Source organism: Brachyistius frenatus, unplaced genomic scaffold, assembly GCF_029030835.1.
Source record: "Brachyistius frenatus isolate BFR_SWC_R1_liver_20210118 unplaced genomic scaffold, ASM2903083v1 Contig_155, whole genome shotgun sequence".
NCBI classification, from domain to species: domain Eukaryota; kingdom Metazoa; phylum Chordata; class Actinopteri; family Embiotocidae; genus Brachyistius; species Brachyistius frenatus.
The window spans coordinates 188,378-211,188 of NW_027210754.1; the positions used below are offsets into that span (position 1 = coordinate 188,378).

A 22,811-nucleotide genomic window follows, 5' to 3' on the forward strand; every position below is an offset into this window, starting at 1 on the left:
TCATCCATAAGACATGATGACAATATGTCTCAGAGTGTAAGAGGAACAAGATGACAATCAGCAGAAACTACAGCAGTGACTTCCCACACTGGACAACTATTGGCCAATGAAATGGCTCAGGACAAAAATGATAGGGAGCAGAAAGAGGAACTGCTTAGCAAGTGTGTCCATGTCAGCCCCACATGGGTCAGCCATCACCGGGGATTCTTAGTTCATTTGATCAACAATCTGTTCCATATTGCTTCTGGTTATAGTCCAACTTAAAGTGAACAATGAAAAAAGGCTGGAAAATAAAGTCAGCGCATATTAGCTTTTTTTGAACCCATATGAATCCCTTATATTGTATGAAATCTCATAGCCAACATTTTTCCCTAATGAAGAACACACAGATCGGCAATTTGAAGCCTCGCAACACTGATCTAAAATGTAAGACTTAATAGATATATTATGTTATGTATTAGAGTCTCTACAAAAATAAACAAAAAAAAAAGGTTGAAGGATCTTCAAAGCACAACATGCACTGAGTGTTCCAGAGTTTGCCTCGTTCTTTTAAAAATAATGATAGTATTCAAGTAAAGCATTATGTTAAGACTTGTGCTACTTTCAGTTGGTTTTCCCCTGGGAGCCCATCAACTGCAAGTGTTTGCACTTTTTGAGTGTGAAATCTAATCCTATAGGTGCAGGTGTGACAGTAGTTCACTGAGTTGTCAGATATGTAACTGAGGAAAAGTGTGAAAGGCCAAACATTTTAAAGAAAAGTGGGGAAAACAGAAGAGATCATCTAAAAACTAGTGTATGGGCATGAGTATACTGGATCTATATTGATTCATAACTTGAATAATTCAATGTTTAAAACATAATTATTTCCCCTGAAATTATCTTGACTGTCACAATGAATTTGAGCAATGCAAAAAGCGAACAGGCGGCAATACCGATGACAATTAAACATACGCTTATAGCTATATTTCATATGAAAACAGAAAAATGTTTGAATTATTTGAAAGTCCTTTTTCACTGTTCGGAAATTGGAGAGACTTCAACATTGAATCATATTGCATCATTGTAGCTACAGCAGTGATGCTGCTGCTCACCCAACACTTATGTTACATGGAGCTTGAAATTTATGAAGTAGCTCCTTGTCAATCACTCTGAAGTGTATACATACAGTATAGTTAGCACTGAGTTGATTGGCTCAGTTTATAATTTTGATTAATTTGGCTCATGAGGAATTCAATTTCCAAAAGGGCACTCAGAACTAGTCAGCCACAAGGAACCTACAAGAAGGCTCCTTGGAAAATTGGAGAGACAAAGAAGAAATTAAAATTGCATTTACATTTTTTTTTTTTTTTAAAGGACTAAAATCTTAAAAATAATTTAAAAACGCAATTAATGAACAATAAATGATTATTGTTTTTATTTGCGATGTGTACCTCTGGCAGCATGTATAAAAAAACAAAAACAAAGGAGGTTTTGGGGAACACCAGAGGTCAAAGGGGCCACAGAAAACTACAGTTTGATAACCCACTTTTTAAGGCAAACCAAGTTGGTAGAATGATTAATGAGCTATTGAAATTTGGTACTGAATTGCATGACATTTTCAAATAGTAATGCTTTAAAAATATCAACATTTGGCACCGAGCCCTACTACTGCCTGCTTAAAGTATTAAGGTTCACAGCCGGTGGACTGAGAGTTATTTACAATATAAGAAATATTTGGACCAAAAACCCCTTTCAGAAATCTGGATGGCACAACATCTAAAGGATTCAAGGATGTTGGCTCTAGTTCAGCAATTGTGTCCATTAACGTACACAATTAAAGGGTCTAAAAATGATTGAGAAAATCAGAAATAGATATGTTTAAAATGGATCAGTACAAAAAGGGTTACATTACCAGATCTTTAAAAACGTTGAAGATGGCCATGTTTTGAAATATGACACAGTTTTGCATTGATAATATCTAGAAAATTGAGTCTGATTTTACTGTCTGAATGATAGCTTCCATGTTTAGAAAGAGTTCAAATTTCCCTGGAAATTCCAGTTAACAGCTGCAGCTGCCATGGAGCCCCAGCTGGTTGTGACATTATCCAACACCTTGTGTTGTATCAATAAAGTGTTATTGCCTGTAAAAAAAAAACTGATTTCATCACAATGAGTAGCCTGGACGTCACTGCTCCCTCTAATGGCCCTGGACACATTTGTTGAATGCAACCTACTCCTTCCAACTGTGGGGACCTGATTTTTTTTTTTTTTTTTTACGTCTCCAACATCATGCAAAATACAGTGGAAAAGCCTCACCTTGCTTAATAAAACACCTCATCATAACACGTATTTATTATTTATTGATTTTGGGAGCAAAGAGTGGCCATATTTGGACAAGAGGGTGAAGCAAGGGAGGAGCGATTGGACTGGAAAAAGTACCCCAGACATGTTAATCAAACCAGACACACCAGCAAACATACCTCTTTAGGAGGACTAATATCAAAATAATGATTTAAGTATTTTTTTAGAAAGACCGCCAGGACACTGATCAGAAGGATTACATTTAGCTAATGACATGATAATGACTTGTGGAATTTTTTTTTTATTGGCAATGAGAAGAGTTGTAGTTTGAATGGGAGTCTTGTGGAACGTGAGGTTTTAGGAGAAAGCCCCTAGCGGCCCTCAGAGGTGTTGCACTTTATGGCTTTGGCTTCACTTTTCAGACCTTGAAATACATCTATTTTTCTAGAGGCTCCATTGGTGGAGGAAGAATTCAGATCCTTTGCTTAAACAAAAGTACTACTATTCCACTGTCAAAATAATTCATTACAACTGAAGGTCTAACATTGACTTAAGTAAAATGTCCTCTCTTGCCCTTTATGAAGCTCGCAATGAAGCGATTCAATTTCAATGTTGATCCACTGTCTGCTTGATAATGCACAGGATCTCTTTACACTGTTTGGGTAAATCACAATCACATGTACATCGCTCATTAGAACGTTTGAATACACGTCCTTGGCAAGTTCACAAATATTTAATGAGTAGTTATTCTTGCCTCTGGTTAGCTCAGCTAAACAGAAGGACTGGAACCAGGATAATATAGTGAGTCTGGCTGAGTCCAAAGGGAACAAAATCCATCTCAACACCTTACTGAAGCTCTCTGATGAAAACTAGTTGGCTGCTGGCCATGGGCCCACATAAGCGACGAACATTAAAGGGCCAATCTTTTCATTGAACTCTCCAACGGAATGCAAATCATTTTTTCCTCGAATTTCAAACTCAAACCCTTTTTTTTTTTTTTTTTTTTTATAACAACCTTTCTTCAACTGTTGAGCTAAACCTGTATGGTTTAAAGTCTGGCTGCATTTTAGAGCTGCAATGACAGAGAACAGCATTTGTCATCAGAGACGTGGAATCTCGATCTTGAGTCGAGATCAGCTGTGCAGTCAGATCTCACGTTAATTTTAGGCTTTTAAAAAATTGAATAGCACTACGTGACTAAATAAGGGTTAGAAAGAATCGCCCATTACAGGGTTTCAGTAATAGCAATTATCTGCAGTTGGATAATAGTACTTTTATTCATTTTAATGATACAATCCCCCCTTTTAAGTTAATTGAAATATAGTACTACTGTACTGTGATAACAGAACAGATCATTTAGAAATGACCATTCTCAGACATTTGACAATTACAGGTTTACAGCCAAGTTCTGAGCTTTGTCGACTTTATATTCATCAGTGGTTCTATTAAACTCTCAAGTAGAAAGTCTAATAAAAATGACAGGTGACAGACTTTCTCCCTCTCTTCATGAGAAAACTCTTAGGAAAACTTTGATATGAATTCTAAAATATATCTTATTTTATACTTTTAAAGGATTACATCAATTGAGTGGAATAGCTTACTCATCATTTATTATTAGCTGTCCTATTAGCCTGAATGCAAACAGAAACCTAGGAAGTGTTTAAAAAAAATTTTTTGTATGGCTATTTAAAAAGTACCTGAATTTGCCAATTTAGATGAAAGCTTTGCTCAACGCCTTTTGTGACTTTGTCATTTGGCCAGAGCGCTTGCAGAGACCAGATAGCTGAGATTGTGGTTCAGTGCTCAGGAAACAAGATCAATGACACCAGAACAGATAGTTAGGAGACCGTTTCATCTGTTCTATGCATGCAATTTAAACTTTTCCTGTGAATTTGCTCTCTGTGTCTCTTCAGAAATGATTGTCAACTGTTGATGTGGCAAAAAGTATAAAACTAAATCTTTTTTTTTTTTAAATCATGACATTTTTCCATATATGAAATTTGTTTCTGGGCTCCCTGCAGACTTTGTTGTATTCTGCTGTGGTACAGGAGAAATATTTCTTCAAAAGCAGTCAAAAGTTGCCTCTGCATTATTTAACATGATATTTTAATGTTGTAAATTGTACAAATCAGACACTTTATGGAAAATAATTAAGCTTTGCAAAACAGATACAAAGTAGTTGTCCAAAATAGACAAAATACGCCCAATGTGTTAAAAGACAGTTATAATAATAACAACTGCAACAATGAGGTAAATTAGCTTAAAACGTCTTGAACTCTTTAACATGGCAGGCAGCGCAGTGCAAGAAAGGTTAAAGGTAGTAGATGCACCGTCCACATAATAGAGGTAACAAACAACTTTTGTGCTGAAAGAATGAGCATGAATAATCACTGATTCTTGCCGCTTTTACGCGCACACACACACACACACGCGCCTATCTTAAATCTTTTGAAGCGTAATGTATGAAAATGACTTTCTTGGCGATAGCATGCAGCACCCTTCCCACACCTTTATCTCTGACGGTGTTTTGTTTATCTGCCTCCTCACCGTCACTCTCCATTTATCAGCTGCTCTGGCATTCCGGTTAAAGCGTCCCCGTGGCTCGTCTCTTGGACGGCGATGGACTCAGGTGGTCGGAAAAGGTGTCCACATGGCTCAGACCAGAGCACTGTCCTGGCGCTTTGGCAGTGGCCTTGAAGGCTTATCATCACTTCACAGAAGTGCTCTTTCATGCTTTTGATCTTGTGTAAATTACTTTCTCTAGCTTTTCTGTTCAAGCTATTTTCCTCCCCGCCCCTGTCACAGACAAATCCCAGCGGTGATGGGTATGATCAGAAAAATTATCGGAGTGTCATTTCTGCTGACTTCATGTCTGCAGCTGCGACCTTGATTGACAATCTTCGGGATGCTAGTTTATGAGATAAAACATGGTGAGACGTGCCTGGCTACGCCAGATTACTGCTCACAGCTTCAGCTTCCCAATGGGATTATCGTGGAGGCCGCTCGGCCCAATGAGTGACCATAGTCGGTGGTTTAGGGCATTTGTCCCGCCCTTCCTTCACTGTGATTGGATGGCTGGGTAAAAAGTGACTGAGACGACTGTAGCGTTTCAGCCAAAGTTGAAGAAATTTCAACTCCTAAAAAAAACAAAACGTAAAATGCTCAGCGCCTCGTCACACTGCTAGCATTTGAAAGAATGCGTAGCTCCCATTGAAAACAATTTGAAAATACGTTGTGCTGAGGGAAACACGCTTTGGTGAACACGTGCCTCAGCTATTCGCAGCAGAGTGTCGGCCGGTTTTGGCACATGTTGATTGGTTAAAATTAACCCGAGTAATATCCTGTGGATTATAATCTGAAATTCTTGTTCACATTAAAGTTTGCTCAGCCACTCTGAAGGGCGGACCAATCAGTGCCGGTATCTGTGTGATGTTATTGAAGTCCACCATTTGTTTCTAAATACATTTCCAACAATGGAGCAGTGTCGAGCGAGATGAAGCGATACAAACAGGTGTAGCAATAATAATAAATATCGAAGAATTGAAGCTGAAGGAAGAACAATGCGTGAAATTGAAACAAAACAAAAACAATTGTTATTTACCAACATTGCATTGGACTCTGCTCACATAGGGGCCGGGTCTATGTTGCTCACAGCCTGGTGAGTTTTGGTGCACAGCGTACATCACACGGTGGTCAGTGCTGGTTGGTTTAAGGCTTCTCCCATAGTTTAAAAATCAACCTGAAGTCTGCGCCCATTAGAATACAATGACTGCACAGTCCTCAACGGACCTGTATATTCACACAGCGAATCTGGGTCTGCTAATAATAGTAATACCAAACTGTCAGTAGGATCGGTACCACAAAATGACGTCCTCTGAATTACGTCTTCGTGCATACCCCTTTCGCTTCCGTGTTGTTTTTGTGTGCTCAGTAATCACCTCATTAGTTCGAATAATTCACAAAATAACTACTCGTTATTTACCATAAAAAGCGGTTTGTGTTTTAACATGCATGTGATTAACTAATTTACAGAAAATAGTCAAAAGGTAATGCCTCATGTGTGGCAAATCAGTCAGGTATGAGGCAGTTATAAAAAGAAATAGCCTTTTAATGATGCAGTCACTTCATGACACACTGCTCTCCTCTACATGATACTTCATTAGTCTCTGTTAATAAAGACTATTGACATCTCTATTGATTTTGACAATCAAGTAATAATTCTCGTTGATTGAAAACAAACCATGCATACAAATTGCATGTTACAAAGTTTTGCATGCTACAAGTAGACATTATTAACTAAAAGAAACAGAGCTAGGTACGTTTGACAGCTGGACTCTGTATTTGGTCTATGTTGGTTTCAGAGGAATAATGTCTAAAATTGACAGATTGGCATTGGTAATTGTCTGGAACCAGTGTGATAGAGGAGGTAATTGAATCCATTACAGTCTGTGACAGCAATGAGGTAAAGCTGACTTTTTCACAATCCTTAAGTATTCTGTGTTCATGTACTTTATTGCAGCAGGGCAGGAAAAAAAAGAAGTTTTGTGTCCTCAGCAGTAGCTTGAATTTCTCATTGATGAGCTCCTGAAGCACTGATGTGGAAAAAAAGCCACTGGATATTTGACTGTTCTGCTTCTGTGCTTCCTCTCTCCAGGCCAAAAATTGTATCTCCTATTCATTATTTGGTTTGTCACATCATATCAATTGCCAAACAAGAGAACCGTTTCCAAATGATATGAATCAGTTTGCAAAACTTGAGTCCCAGAATCGATAAACTTCAGCCAGAGTCAGCTTCCCATCAATATGTGAGTAGGTAGAGGAAAAAGGCTTTACTATAGGGACCATATATGATGTATAGTGGCAGGAATAAGGCTTATTGGCTGCTGTCACTGTGAGGAAAGGGCTCATCTCCCTCAGTTTAGGAGTGCCGCATGGAATTTGTTTCCATATGTGCAAGGCAGCGAATCAGTTAGTTTCCTCTCGGTTTCCCTTTTTATTTTTAAATGCACCTGAATGAAGTTAACGTAATATCAAAATACAGCTGAAAGCTGGTAAGAAAAAATGAGACTAATGGCCATCTGAGCCACTGTTTATATTATCAGCCCACATCCTCACTGATTCTTACTGCTAAAGGTTTTGTAAAAGCAGAAATCTACTGTATGGTGCAATAGTGGTCCACACGTACATAGAGCACACACACACACACACACACACACACACACACGCACACGCACAGGTACAGGTACAGGTACAGAGCAAAACAGACACATTTAATATGTTTGTCTGAGTGGTCGAGTGTTCAAAGGAAATTGCCATGTCCAACTTATTGGAGAATGTAATGAGATGTGAATTGTTTATTCATCTGCTAAACCCTTGTCACAATTCATACCTTTTCTCCTGGTGATTCTGACACACATCAGAAAATGAGAAACCACTTCAGGTCCCTCTAATATGCTCTTGGTCACTCCTTTCTTTGATTTTCCGTGTGAGAGAGATCTCCTTAAAGCCTCTGTACACACTTGGTGTCTCGAGCCCGACAGCATAATTGGTCACAGACATATTGCATATTGGAGGTGCGCTAATAATTCCCATACAGTATACCTGATGTTAACCAGGAAGCTTGCTAACGATCATATCTTTTTTTCCTACAAATAGCAGGAACTTGTTCGATATTCAATATCCCATTATAATAGGTGTTATAGCTGCAACGCGTCATAGAGGTGTTGAATCAACTCAGATATTTTATTAGGCAAGTTGTCGGTGTTGTTAAAGCACATTGCATATTATTATACATAAACTTTCCTCATTTTCCCCCTGACTGTTCTCTCTCAGAATTAAAGGCAGACAAAGTCCACAAATATGTAAGATATGCAAGACAAACTGTTTTTTTTGGTTCTCTTTTCAGTGTAATCCAGTTGTTTTCTGTTGCTACATTTAACATATGTTCCCTAACAGGCCTCACATGCTATCGGTAGACTCTCGTTTGCCAGCTGTGCACAGAGAAGCCTCCAGGACCAGAGTGATTGAGCAGTATGGTAAAAGCTGTGGCACATGATGCTAAACAAAATGAAGCAAAAGTCATGCAGCTTGAAAATTAAGTGTGTAATTATGGTTGTAGCTCAGGTATAAGCATTTGGTAGCGAATGACAAGGCATTTTTTGACAATCGATAGTGATTCATTGGCCCCATAAAAGCACTGAAAAAACCCGCCTTCTGCATCAATTGCAATTGCTATTACTGTCCATGAGTGTATCTGACAATGTTGTAGAGGTGTAATGTGAAGTCAGTGGAGAACTTATCTAACCATAGAGGTGGCAGATTGGAATACATATTGATTTTTTAACAGTCAATCAGCCACCGATGAACAATATCATCCTCACAACAGGGATGAAGTTAATAATCAACAACATGTTTTCCAATTTATGTTGGAGAACTTGGTAATGGGTGTGACAAACATCTTGCCGTCACCGTGGGTTCTTTCAGCATGAACGAACAACAACCAGCCAAAGCACAGATTCCGACGTGTTTATTCAAAACACAAACAATATAAATGACCGTGTGCTCAGATGCTCGGCAGGAGAGCACGTCTGGGCTGCAGCCAGCCTGCTGCTCGGTCTCTCCGGGAGTCCCGACCCTCCTGGTGTCCTGCTTCTTGTTTTTTTAAAGAGAAGAGAGGGACAGTCAGGGATTTGATTCAGCTGGGCTAATGAAGCCCCGTCCAGGCACCGTTCCCTGAAGCACTCCCCCAATCAGTGCCTCCTGCAGCTGAGCCAAACCACGCCCCCCACCACGACGGGCTTGCAACACAATCTGTGATCACTGTCCTCTTGAGGCTTGTAATGTGTCATAGAAGTGTTCAATCAACTCCACAGTACTTTCCAAGGCTGGTTTGTGTTGTTGTCAAATCAAATTACATTACATTGTGTTTCTGCCAATGTGTTTAATTGGATACCGTGTTTCCAGCAGGACACCTGAAGTCACTGAGTTATAAACTGTCATAAACTGGTGTGACATACAAAAGCTACCACATCGACCAGAAACACTGGCACTAGTGTAATGTCATACAGTGGTAAAGTGGTATTATTGAAGTATAGTTACTGAGATGTATGTTACACAGATATTAGAAATACAAAGCAAATTAGGGTACAGCAAAAGAGGAGCAGAGTGACGTTTTACATAAAAGTGACACACATGAATTGTTCCAGGAGACTTCCCTCGTTCCAGTCAACGAAGCTTTTCTGGATGACTTGTCAAGCGATTCTTGCTTCTCTGAAGAAAACACTTGAGTAAGATCGGCTGTCCTGGAGTAATTAGGAAATTAGCTTTGTTTTGTTGCAAGTATGAAATTCTGCAGCTAATATCATCACTGTGCCTGCTATAAGCAGCAGTAGTGGAATTTCCGTCTTTGTTCAGCAAAGTAAGTAAGTAAATAGTCATTTAGATTTTTATCAATATTTTATTCTTTAAAAAGTTTTTAAAAACGTATATTGCAGGAGAGGACATGCAGGTCTAGTGCAGATATTTCCCAACGTGTATGTTATTCGGATGGGAAAGAAAAACAAAACACAACAAGTCACTGATTTGAAGCTTTGTGTGTCTCTGTCTGTTGATTACAAACTCAAACCTGAAGGTCAGATAACATGTCTCTACCACCACCAAAATATTTCGCATAATTGTAGAATGATTTTCAGGAGGTGAAAACAATAACACAAAAAGTTGCTCATGCAAAAACTAGCAAATCCTCGCTACTACAATGAAACGACACTTTGTCATATTGGATGAGGTTCTTTTAAAATCAGCTTTGTTAGCTTCTGTGTTTTTATTAAGGGTGCTCCGATCGATCGGCTACCGATCATAATTGGCCAATAGTTGATCAAAAGAGCCGATCATGACACAAAACTCGAGATATTTTCTTTAAAATGGCCTCACGTGTCAGAAGATTCAAGGTTTATCTGATTTCAGAGTTTTTGGAACCTCAGCACTCACAACCCACATATTTACATCCTTGTACTATATTTTACTTTATAAGTTACTTTGACTATGCTGTGGAGGCAGATTTTTTTTTTAATGTGTTTTCCATCCAGTTTTATTATAACTAACTTGAAAAGCAGGTGGTTTCAATGGCATTGATGAGATAATTGCAATATATTAAAATTCATTCGAAGGTTTGGTTACAAAGGTCATTGTAATATTTCTTTCAACATTTGATATCTTCTCTTCAGATTTATTTTTGAGTGGCAGAAGCAGGGTTTAAATGGTACTTATTTTATATTTATTTTTTGTTATTTTAATGCCATTAATGTGTGCAGGGAGTCAGCCAGTTCAACCAGAAGAAGACACTATATTAATACATCATGGGTACTAACTGCAAGAAGCAGGAGGGAGTTTCTCTCTTCATTTTAGAAACCAGCTTTAAATTGTATAAAAATGTTTTAATACTCTATTTCACTGAAAATGCAACATTCTGCAACTTTTGTAGATGGAGACAATTTAGAGTTGCTTTGAGTTTGTGTGTTGCTCTAGATAAAGCCGTAGTTTTTGTAATTTATGTCTGCGACAAAAAAAAAAAGACAAAAAAAAGAAAATAAAAAGAAGTCTTTGTGGGCATAATGTCTTTGTCATGCAGGTCGTACTTTGTCCAGCTCTGTTCCTCGAGGCTTGCCGTAGGCTACATGCTCTCTGGCAGCCAAACTCGATCTCCTCTGGGTTTGGCCAACAACAACAACAACTGGGTACAGCTGTTGGAGCTGTTAATGACTTGAAATTGTATGGATGGTTTGACCATGACAGTTTAACAAGCTAATTTTGTGTGACAACTTATTCACAATATTGTTGTGGAACCAGTTAGAAAGCTAACAGGGAGATGTCACGCCTTGTTGATATGTCCAACATGTTCATATAATGGTGTGTATTACGTGTTTGTCTGCTGTTAAAGTAAATATGTAAGGTGTGATCTGAGACATTACTATTATTATGGTAAAACTGCAGTAATCATTATTTTTATATAAGCAGAGGATTAGATGCCAAAATGTATTGTGAAGCATGACACACAGAATAAGAAATATCACCTGTAATCCTCCTTCTACTGAGCCTCTTAGGTTGCATTGTTTTTCTTTACCAAACTCGTTTACCTTGGATTAGGAGGGGTTTGACGATATGGCCCTAAAATAACATCACAATAGGTCCTAATATTTTTTTCGATAGCGCTATTTTTGACCATAAGACTAAATACAGACAAATCAGTGAATATTCATTTTGATAACATACAATTTTAACAAAAAAAGTGTTATCGTTTTAAATGACATACAGCAACAGTTTGCCTTCAATAATTCAGGAAAGCTAAACAAAATAATCTTAAAAGTGTTGGTAAACAACAGTAACCCAATGAGCAGTGAGATGGGGGGGGGGGGGGTTCAGCTGTCACTGTCATCAGATTCTGCCATGTTTTGGTCAGATTTTCTGAAGTTTGAGGTCGCCGTTGTCCATTTATATTACAACTTTGGGCTTTTGTTTCAATTTTATTCCACTTACAGTAACATAACGAGGCGAACTGTTCACCTCAGCGTCCGTCGCTCTTCTGTTTGTGGAGCTCCGTATGTGTGGAGCTCCATGTGTGTGGCGTCGGGGCAGAACCGCTTTCCACGAAGCACACAAAGAGGAGAGGGGAGAAATAGTGAGACCGTCACACTGAGCTGAAAACCTGCAGAATACAGCGGCTTTCAGCCACCTGTTGCTGGATAAGCTGCGAAGGCATGTCCTATGGTTACCCTGCCTGACGTCAATTACATCAACAGGGCAGGGTTTTGCCATCATCAAAATATGATTTAAAATTATTTTTTTTATCATATTAAAAATTACACTGGGATCATTGTGAAGGATATGGACACATGGACACAAACACTAGCCTCCAGGGTGGAGGTCCTGTGTTTGATCCATTCAACCACCTCCTACCTATGTAGACTTTGTTTTAACGTACTTTTTGAATCAGGTGGTCACGGCACTGAGACTCTCCGGCACGTTGTGTGTATTTATGAGTAGCCAGTGGGCTTTGAATAAATGAAAATATTTGACGGCCTGGTAATAACATGCTGTAGACAGAGGAGCAATTGGCATCTACAGTAACGCTTGGACAATTTTCTTTCAACTTACATTTTCTATGCCGCTATTGTACTTTGATAAATTACTGACAGGATTCACCTCTTAATGGAACTCGACTTTTCCTTTATAACTCAAAAAGAAAATTGGTTGCATTTTTAGGTGATTATAATACATACGTGGCTTTAAAGAAGTTAGTGAATTGAAGTCATGCCATTAACTTTGCGTACAATAGACTCAAACGGCATTAAACGGAAGCAGCAGGAGCAGAGTTTGAAAGATAATTGTGCATAGAAATGATAGATTACCCCCATAAACACAATACCTAGGCATAAGTACTGGTCTTATCAAGAACCATTTATGTTATTCTATTGGTAGGAATGTGTCAGCCAGGAGCCACTTATGCCAATGCATCATGGGTGCTTGTGTTGATTCATCCTAGTTTTTGCAACTGACCTTTGTGGCAAAATGCTGTATCCCCAGGTAATTAGCAGGTAAAGCTAAAATGCTTCAGGAACAGGTGCAGACCTGCAAAGCTAAAATAATAGAATATTATATCTGCCTTTATAGGTGGTCAGCATGACTCCAAATGACACTTTATTCACATTCCTAAGGTGATATTTCAATTTTGTGTTTTATCAGGTGTCTCTTGCTTGTTAAATGCCTTGTGCTGGATAACAAAAAATAGCAACAACTATAAAATGGGTAGTTTGTGAAGTTTAATGTTAAATTGCATGACTTGTTTTTTTTCCACACATCAGATACATTGTTAATATTTACATCAAACATTACTCAAAAAAACTAAAACAAACAAACAAAAACAGGTTCAACTGTTTCACATTGCTTTGTTATTTATAGCCTGGGCAACCACAAAAAACAAAACAAAAAATGCTGATAACCCTAATATTTATTCAGGTATTTTCCTTTCACAAATGTGCAATAAATGTCAAAAGAAATGTGCTGTAGGCTTATATATATATATGTATATGGTAAAAAAATAAAAACTAAATGTTACAGTTGTACAAAACACCAAACAAAAAGGTTGAGTGTGAAAACAAACATGGCCATTATGATCAGGACATTTGAAATTAATAAAGTAAAATAAATGTAAATGCCATTTTTTGCATATTTTGCAGCCAATAGTAGCACTTACACATGATAATATTAATAATAACAATAATAATAATAATAATAATGAAAAGGAAGGATCTTATTAATTCTAAATGTGTCACAAAAAGAGAAAGATGTATTTCAGTGTTTTTTCACACAGCAGGTACAGTAATAACAAACTCCTTCAGTGGTTCAAACCAGAGACCACTGCTTAAACTAAATGCTAGCACACATATCGAGCCATTGCAAGACAACAAGGTGAGCACAGGAGAAAGTCTCACAAGTTTTACTCTCCCAACAACCATCACCATTAAGAGTAAACATTAAATTACCTTCAACACCTCAAGGATTTTTTTTTTCACATCAAGCACAACCACAAGTAAATTCTTTTCTTTCTTTCTTTTTTTTTTTTTTCTTTTTTTTCAAATGTACGTCTGACATGGCAAAAAGTGTGAACCTTCAGTTTATACAAATTTGCTGTGTCTAGAGGGCTTGTGTGTAGGAGGCAAATCCTGAAATTGGCTCGTCAAGCACATTAGCTTATATATGGTCTGAAATAAACAGTCACAGTTTAAAATTGAGTCTTGAAATAAGTGGAGTGCCATCATATATAACTAAGAAATCTCTAAAAAAAAAAATACAGTAGCAAGCTTTTCTCTTCAGTTCTGTTTCGTTGACTGATTTGAAACTCTCTAGGCTATATTAGTAAAAATTATAGTCTGAAAATATTTAAATATGTTAAACCTGGGCTGTCCTTGAAAATGCCTGTACTGTAAGCTATAAGTAGAGCAACTTAAAAACTACTTCAACAGCTTTTTTTCCCCAGGACAACCCAAGTATGTGATTGTCTTCACCTATTACACCTGCATTGTTAGCTGACAAGTCTGCGCAAACACAAAATACCCACAAAGTAATGAATCTCAAACCAACCTCTGTAATGAACTTAAGTTTTCATCTAAAGATATGGAAAATACAGTATATGGTAAAGCCATAATGTAAACTGGGAAAGTGTCGCACATTGTCAATCAACTTTGTTTATTTCCCATCAAAAAGGTAGTTTATTGTAAACGTTGGCATGAAAGCAAACGGACAAAAACGGAATAAACTACGTCTTTGGCAACTACTGATAGATAAAAAACAAAATCAATAATAACCAGAAGGAATGGATAATTATACAGGGAGAATGACAAGAAAACAGTTACTGTTGGATCTCAAGCCCTTTGTTTTTCTTCTTAGTTAATGAGGACAACATTGTCGTCTAATAATAACCAGTCAAACGTCATAACAGCAAAGCCATTATGAACGGTAATGAAGGATTCAGTTAAAAGACTGCCAAGTCTCATCTTCACATAATAACCCTGTCATTAAAGGGGTAGTCCATGCCATCATAGGTATATAATTAGTTTTACAAATTTTAAACTTTTTTTCATAATTTTTTTTTTTTTCACCAGAAAACACTTGATCACACATACAGTATAGTTTATGACTTTCAAAGAAGCAAGCATACGATTGACAGACAAACGGAAAACAAACAAAAGAAGCACAATGTCAGAAAAAGGTCACTACTACTGTGGAAAATGTAAAAAAAATAAAATAAAATAAAAAGACAGCGAGTTATCATCTTGAGTTATACAATGGCAAATTCTGTACACAATTAGACAGTTGGCAAAAAGCAAAATATTTTGAGGTGGGGATGCAATCAAAAGCAAACGGGATGAGTGGGCACATGAGGGGTAAAGTGGAGGAAGAGGACAGTTGGTGGTAACTATTGTAACATCACGAGGTGACGGAGTCCTACAGCTTCAGTGGAGCAAGCAGCGCACAATACACAGGGGATTGAGGGACATTTTAATTATGGCAAGGAGAAGCTCACAAGTGTTTCAAGCTCATAGAATAAACAGAAGCCAGGTGGGAGAGGATGCACAGCTGTTCAATAGAGCTTTTGTTTTTCATGAAGCATTTGTGGCACCGTCACGTTGCCTCTTGCCAAGATAAGGGCATGTCACACGGATTGCTCCTTGGGGAAGGTGAAGGGAGCTCGAGGGCCGTGGGTGGGGAAGCTGGTGTTGGAGAACATGGGCTCGTTGGATGGGTGCTGAGGGTAGGGGTTCTGAGGTAAGAAAGTAACAGGAGGGTAGGCTGGAGCGGGCTGAGCCTCGGGGAAGGGTTCCGTGTTGCAGACGCGCTGGTAGCTCATGTATTCAGCTGGGTTCAACAGCTCCTCAGGTTGCCTCCCAGAGTCCTGCGAGGAGAAGACGGAGGAAGGAGAAAAAAAGACAATGCTGCAGGGTCACAGAGTTTTCTGGATCTGAGGGAGGTTGCATTCACATCACGCATTACAGTGCGCAGCAGAACAGTGTGTTTGTGAACCACGGAGAGGTTAACCAAGTGGTCTATTGGGAAGACATTATAAACTTATCTGGCGACGTCTCACCTCCACCACTATATTTCCTTTCTGATGAGCTCAACCAGAATTTGAAAAACCCTGTCATGCATATGTTCTTTTACGATGAAAAACCTAACGCCAAAAGCGATGGAATTATTATCTGTTTGTATAAATTGATAATCATATACTTTATAACCCATTTTTAGTCTTCAGTAAACATTGTACGATTAATTCATTGCAGCACCAGATGTGTCATTAAATACGCCATATGTGCATAACCACCCTAATGTTTTCAGCCGAGGCCCCTATTTTCATGAATCAGTAAAGCACTAATACATATGGCAGTGCAAACCGGTGTATTAGTTTTGGGATCGTGCAGCACACGTATTTTCTGAATCTATATCCAACAATCCTTATATAGAGGAAGGTGTTCGTTTTATTATCAGCCGGGATTTGAATCTGGATGGTGAAGCTAACTTTGTCAGACAAGAAAAAAGGCTTTTGTCAGTTGTCTGTAGTTTGTTTGACTGAACTGATTTAGACTCTTGTATTCGGTGAGCAGTTGTATTTGCTTGGATTTAAATGCCCACAATGATGCCAGTGTTTATTTAAAGGGGCACAGAGATCACATTTTCTTGATAAAGCTGGTGCGCTCTCAGAAAACAGTAATGAATGGTCCAAACCTTGACTTAAATTCCAATTATGGCTCAAGGATTCCTTCGATCTGTAACATTAGCTTTCTATTTCTTTTAATCTTAAACCTGAAATAATCTGGATTTTTCTTATTCATTTTCTGTAACTGAGCAGAACTCCCCTATATTTAAATGATGTGATAAAGTATGACTACCTGTAATGATCAGATTTACAGAACCGAACGTCAAATGTCCAGACAGAACCGTGTGAGGCGCTTCAACAGCCGACCTTGTAAATCGTCTTTGTTTTGCCACCATCCATTTTTCCAACAAACTGCAGCCATTATTGTGCTGTGACATCATGTTGTTAAAAGGGTCCATTGCCTGACTTCCCCTTGAGAGTTTATAATGGCTTTGAGAACTTTAATGGAGCAGTGTGTAGTGTGTCCTTAAAATGACACTCATCCTGCTCATATCACTGTTCCAACTTAGAATCTGGTACTCAGCTGCAACTTGCTCCAAGTAACAGTGAACAACTGCAGCCTGCATAAAAGTGCAGAGGTTGGTTTATTTATACGTCATGATTGTGGGAAAGTTGTTCACATTTTTTTATCAAAGTGCTAATACTGGAAGGAAGTCTTGTGCCCATCACACTCAAACTACTGATAACAGATTTAATTTATTAAAACTAAAAGCAATTATTCACGCAATGGTGGGTGAACAGGTTAGATGCAACTCAATGAATAGCCTGCTTTACTGTCGTTAATGCCGCCATTAAATTAAATTATGCGCCAATGTTTGCTTTGAGTAGGTGGAGAGTCAAGTTTCTAACATCATAATTGTATTTTGTGGTTACATTTGTCTTTTTAAATTACTCAATATTATTTGTCCAGGAATCCCTGAATGTGTTTTTCAAAGGAAAAGAATAATGATGAAAATTATGAAATGACAGTGATGAGTAGCAGACGTGCAAGAATAAAACAAAACAAAATGATGAGAGTGAAAATGAAACTTACGAATAATCCTCAAGCATCTCTACATCTACGAAAACGACGATCCCAACTCTGAAAATGTTTTGGTGGGGCAACAAAACCACAAACAGACTTAAACCTGCCTACAAATTATTGCATTTGTTAGACAAAATGTAACATGGAAGGCTGCATTGCACAAACATCTGCCACAGCAGTAAATATATTTTAATGGGTAAAACATGGGGAGTATATGAAGGGATTTTTATGAGCAAGCCATAAGCAAAATAACGTATATGAGGCTGATTCTTCACTTAATATATCCAAATTTGTGCTCCTACTTACTTTACAGATCTACTTTAAGTGATTAAACATTTAAACCGAAAACAAATTTTAAATCACATAGTGAGGGATGGATGCTGATTTAAGCACAGTGAGTCTCAGAAAGACAAAAGGGTGAGCAGTGAGCTTGTGTGAAGGTGAATTGGAGTTTTCACAGCAGAAGACATGCAAGTAAACTTCTCCTGACACTCATGCTGGAGACATTGACAGAAGCGTCTGAAAAGCTTATTTGTTTCAGTTCAGTATTAAGGATCGCTCAAGCTGCTAAAACTAAAAGTTCTACTTTGTCACGTTATTAATTCCTTCGCTTGCAGAGAAGACTTTGGTGATTTCAAGCAAAATTAAAACCAACAGTCTGAGGAGAGGATTTTCCATCTCGAGACATTTAGGATTCAGACTTGAAAACTTTAGTAAACTAATGCTGGAAAAGTCTCACTCCATGTGAGGTTGTGTCACTTGGAAGAAAAACACAGCCGACTGACTTCAACTGGACCCTCAACCCAGTAAAAAGCAATTCTCTCCAAGTTTTGGGGCTTCATACATCCAATCTAGTTTTAATCATTTAAAGTAATAGTTTTTATTAAACATGAAGCTACAGGTAACAGTATTAGCTTCTCAAGTCCTCGAAAGCTCACATCTTGTTCTATCGGCACACATGTACAAAAATGAGTTATTCTGTGTTGGAAGTGCTGATAGTCAGATTTGATTCCCTTTTGACAGAACCAGACGAGTTGTTCTCAGTCGTTTTTGCTAAGCTAACCCAGCAGATCGCTTTAACTACATATTTACAATACAGACAGACGAGCTGCACTGATCTTCTCATCTGACTGTTGTGGGAAAAAAAAAAAAAAAAAAAAAAAGGTCATTTTTTGACCAAATATTAATTTACAAAAATGCAGTGAAGGTTAATCGAACTTCCTTTACTGGATTGCTCAGTTGGTGACATTTTAGAAATCCCTTTCCAGGGACAGAAATTCATATTTTAATTGGCAAGAGGAAGAGACAGGGACAAACAGACAGACTTTCCAAAGAGAGTTTGTTTTGTTATTGTTCTTGCCTCATTTTCAGTGGACGTGGGCTGCACATGAAAGCATTAGCATTCAAGCCATAGTAGGAAAAATCAAACCCGAGCGAGAGGCCAAAATCCTTTATGAATCAAACAGTTTTCACAATATCAATACTCTCAAAACCTGCCTGATTAAAATGACTTTCTTTTATTCTACCACTTCAGACCTTATGCACATGGACTTTACATTTCTCCCACCCTATCTGTGGCCTAATTATCATATACAATACATATTCTTAAAAAATATTTCCGCCAGTTACAATTTCTGGCTGCTTACACAAAAAAGATAAATGGAACTCGAACTTGCTGGAGTTTGATCGAGCAGTTTCATTTGTCTATACATTTATTTAGGACTGAAATCTTTACCTTCTTATTCTGATTCGGAGCAGAAGTCAATCTGAATTGGTTTCTAAGCATTTCTACATCAAACTCTGGGCAGTGAGCCCAGGGGTTTTGATGATTCAGGATAATGTTCTATCCGAGGATGTATAATGACTTTTGAAGGGAAATGAAATGCAAAGAAGGTCATTAATGGAAAGGAGAAGATTTTTTTAGACCTTAAATTAAAGCAGCACTGGCACTAGTTTTAATAGACTATTTATCAACCCATGAAGAGTTGATTGATTGATTGATTGAGCCCTTTGTTCATTGGCATCCTTTCTCCTATATGATGTTTACATACAATAAATCTACATCAGCAATTACATTTTGACAGAAACGTAATTCTCACTGGATTACTGTTTTCAATTACATCATGAGGAAATGTTAAGAATTATTTGGCAAGTTGTACAAAATATTGATACTGAAGATTTCGGTAAAATGTTCACTGCCAACATATTTCAGTCGCTCTTCAGTAACACCAAAATGCTGTATTTTTCATTGAAATAATCAGCTTGTAGTAACTTCAGCATTATAAAGCTTTTTTTTTTTTTTTTTAATGTTACAGTACGTTTGAGCACCTGCAGCACTTGATTAAGGTTTGAGAAAGATTGGGGTCTGATCAAATGCCCAAATGTGTACCTTGGGTTTGGGACTACACGACATCATGTTTACTTGATTTTTTATTTTTTTTGGTATAAATTCATACCCCCTGATATTCTGCAAATAATGGAACTATGTTTGGCAATATCTTTAAGGATACACCCATGTCAAAATTATAAAAAAAAATGTTTTCAATGTTTTCATCTTGGGCTTTAGTGTCTTCCCCAAGGACCTGTCTGCATGTTGGACAGGAGGACCCAGGTATTGAACAATCAGTATCACACCAGCGTGTAATACTGATAGAAATGACCCATGCAATTGAGGGTTAAGTGGCAACTGGACAAAACACAGTAGACATAAACAGCTGCAACTGCTGACAGAGGTGTTCAGTAACATCTGGCGTGAAAGTTTTGTTTTCCTTTTACAGGATTCAATGAACTGAGATTGTGTCATTTAGCTTTTTTTTAATTATCATAATTTAATTATGTTTATTGCTCGTTGTACTTAATTCGATGCTTTTATTTTTCCTTGAATAGCATCAGCTGGGGCTATTTTATAAGTGATAATGAAGCATGCATCACTTCACTGAGACACCATCCTGTAATAACTTTAATTTATTTCTGTAGAGCAACATTGTTGACTGACAGTAGAGATGATGAATCTACTTAATTACGTTATAATTTTATGCTAAATTCTCCCAATTTCATTGGTATGTCATAATCAACACTCTTTAGATCATTCAGTGCCTTTCCTCTCTAAAACCTATTTGCTGGTTGTTTTTAGCCAACAGAAGTGTCCTGCTCTGAAAATGTAATGTTGAACTTTGACTTTCCAGCGACAAGGCATTTTTACAAATGGGACTTGCAGCTGGATAAGTACGGTTTGCTCTTTCACATTATTCCTGCAGCTGTTTTACATTTTTGAGGTGGCTGCATATTGCACCGTCAGTCCCCTTTGAACCATGGTTTCTTAAATTACATGTCTCACTTGTTAATTGAAGAGCAATTGGATGTATTGACCCTGCTGGTTTAATTTATTCTCATGTTGGCTCAATATTTGGGATGCAGGCCACGTCCACCTAAAAGTCAAAAGATTTGTCAAGAAGTAGCTGTACTTCAGCAGAATAATCAATAGAACTCAATTTTAAAGCCTTCTGTATAAAACATGAACTTACTTTCATTCATGATATTGCACATTTATTTCCACTTGGAAGCGTAATGTTATGCAAATGAATGGATACTGCAGCCTAACTGCTTCTGCTGCTTCTCCCTCACATGTTCACATCTCTGTTAACTCAGCTGGTGCTAGAATCTAGAAAAGGCTCAGAAACCAGAACATAAATACAACAACCAGAAGACAGCATTCTGTATTATGTCCGAATCCCTTTTTACCGAGTTAATGGAAACAACAACAGGAAAACGAAAAAGGTGCAAATGGATGGATATTCCCCTAACATGAAAGGATAGCTTTACTCCGATACCATTTTACTATCTCATGTCTGTCCTAAGATACTGTGTTGATTCTTCCCAACAACATTGTGCAAATATCGAGAACCAAAAACATTAGATAAATCCTGCTCCCACAGAAAGAGCAGAGAAAGAGCTTAAAAATTGCTCAATGATGATGCTTTGTTTTGTGGGAACTGCAGCAGTACAGCAGTTTTATTGTGAATGCACAGTAAGTAAGGCCAGGATCCAAGAAGGGCAGCTGTACGTACGTTTCACCTATCGTCAGGTCAGACTGAATTAAAAGCTTTGGGATTTCCTTCCAACTTTATACAAATGTAAAGCAAAAAAGAAAAGAAGAACCATCCCAAATGCATAAATTTAAAAGTGAGGGTTAATCTAAATGAAATCTGACTCACCTTGAAGTCATTTAAAGCACCGGTACATTGGGTAGATAACATAACCTTGGGGAAGTATGGGCCCAAATAAGTTTTCATATCTGATAATGTAATAACTCTGTCAAAGCAAAATACTGGAAAAAATACAATCAGGCTGTGATGAACAGTTGGCTGATTTATTTCACTGATTACTTTTAAGTCAGTGATCAAAAGTGAACTCAACAGCCTTTTTTCTTTCTCCTCAGAGAATAAAATGAGAATTCTGTCACCCTGGATATGAACTCGTGTTTTAGTGTTTGGCTCTGTAAACAGAGGTTTTATTGAATGGTGTAACCTCATGCCTGGAGCCAGTCAAGACACGGTTTATTACAAACAGGGAATGACAACAGGTAATTCCCAGGAGGACTTTCACGTTGGAACTGTTCCTCTGCAGTATAGAGCTTCCAACTAAATACCTTGTAAAAGATGACATAAGAAGTGGATCAGCATTCATTATTCTTTCTGCTTTCAAGGTTTCCCCTAGGCAGACAGCCTTGGGGGCTCCCGTGGTCAATCCGTCCCGTGGTTGCCACGATTTTGAAGGGGGGAACCGCTACTCTACTTGTCGGGGGCTGCAGCTCTGGGTTTGACTGCTAGCTTGATCAGCACCGGAGCTGCTAAAATATGACTACTTTCAGTACATACAGGTAGGGTGCTTTTAAAAATGCTGATATTGCTTATGGGAATTGTATGCTCGCAAGGCAATGGTAGGGGGAAACACTGGCCTTGACGCAGAACACTGGGATTTAATTGTTTTTTGAACATTCTCTATTGCTCAATTTCGGTAAAAAAAATAATTAAAAAAAAGCCCTGACTTTGTCCAAATTTGTCTAAGACATGTTTAATATGCAACATATTTTTGAATACAGATTAACAGGATTAAGAATAATATAAAAAATTAAGACACTATTCGATAAATGACTATTTTGCATTGGTGTTAAAAGACTATTATCTCATTATTTCATAACTATCTAATTTCCCAAAATGTTTAACTTTCTTAAAAATAGTTTCAACTTCCAATAACTTAAGATGATACATCTTGCTCTCATTCAGCTCTACTTGTTTTAGT

At 37.8% G+C, this 22,811-nt stretch overlaps 1 protein-coding gene across 2 annotated transcripts in view; it reads right to left on the minus strand.

Moving 5' to 3' along the window:
- Positions 1-13,093: 13,093 nt before the first annotated feature.
- Positions 13,094-22,811, minus strand: part of nectin1b (nectin cell adhesion molecule 1b) — a 139,534-nt gene continuing 129,816 nt past the window's right edge. The window contains exon 9 of one of the 2 annotated variants that reach the window (XM_069716291.1): positions 13,094-15,727. In XM_069716291.1, the coding sequence (XP_069572392.1) occupies positions 15,488-15,727 (240 nt within the window). In that variant the 3' untranslated portion in view covers positions 13,094-15,487. The remainder of the gene's footprint in view (positions 15,728-22,811) is intronic. The other variant, XM_069716293.1, reaches the window with a different exon arrangement.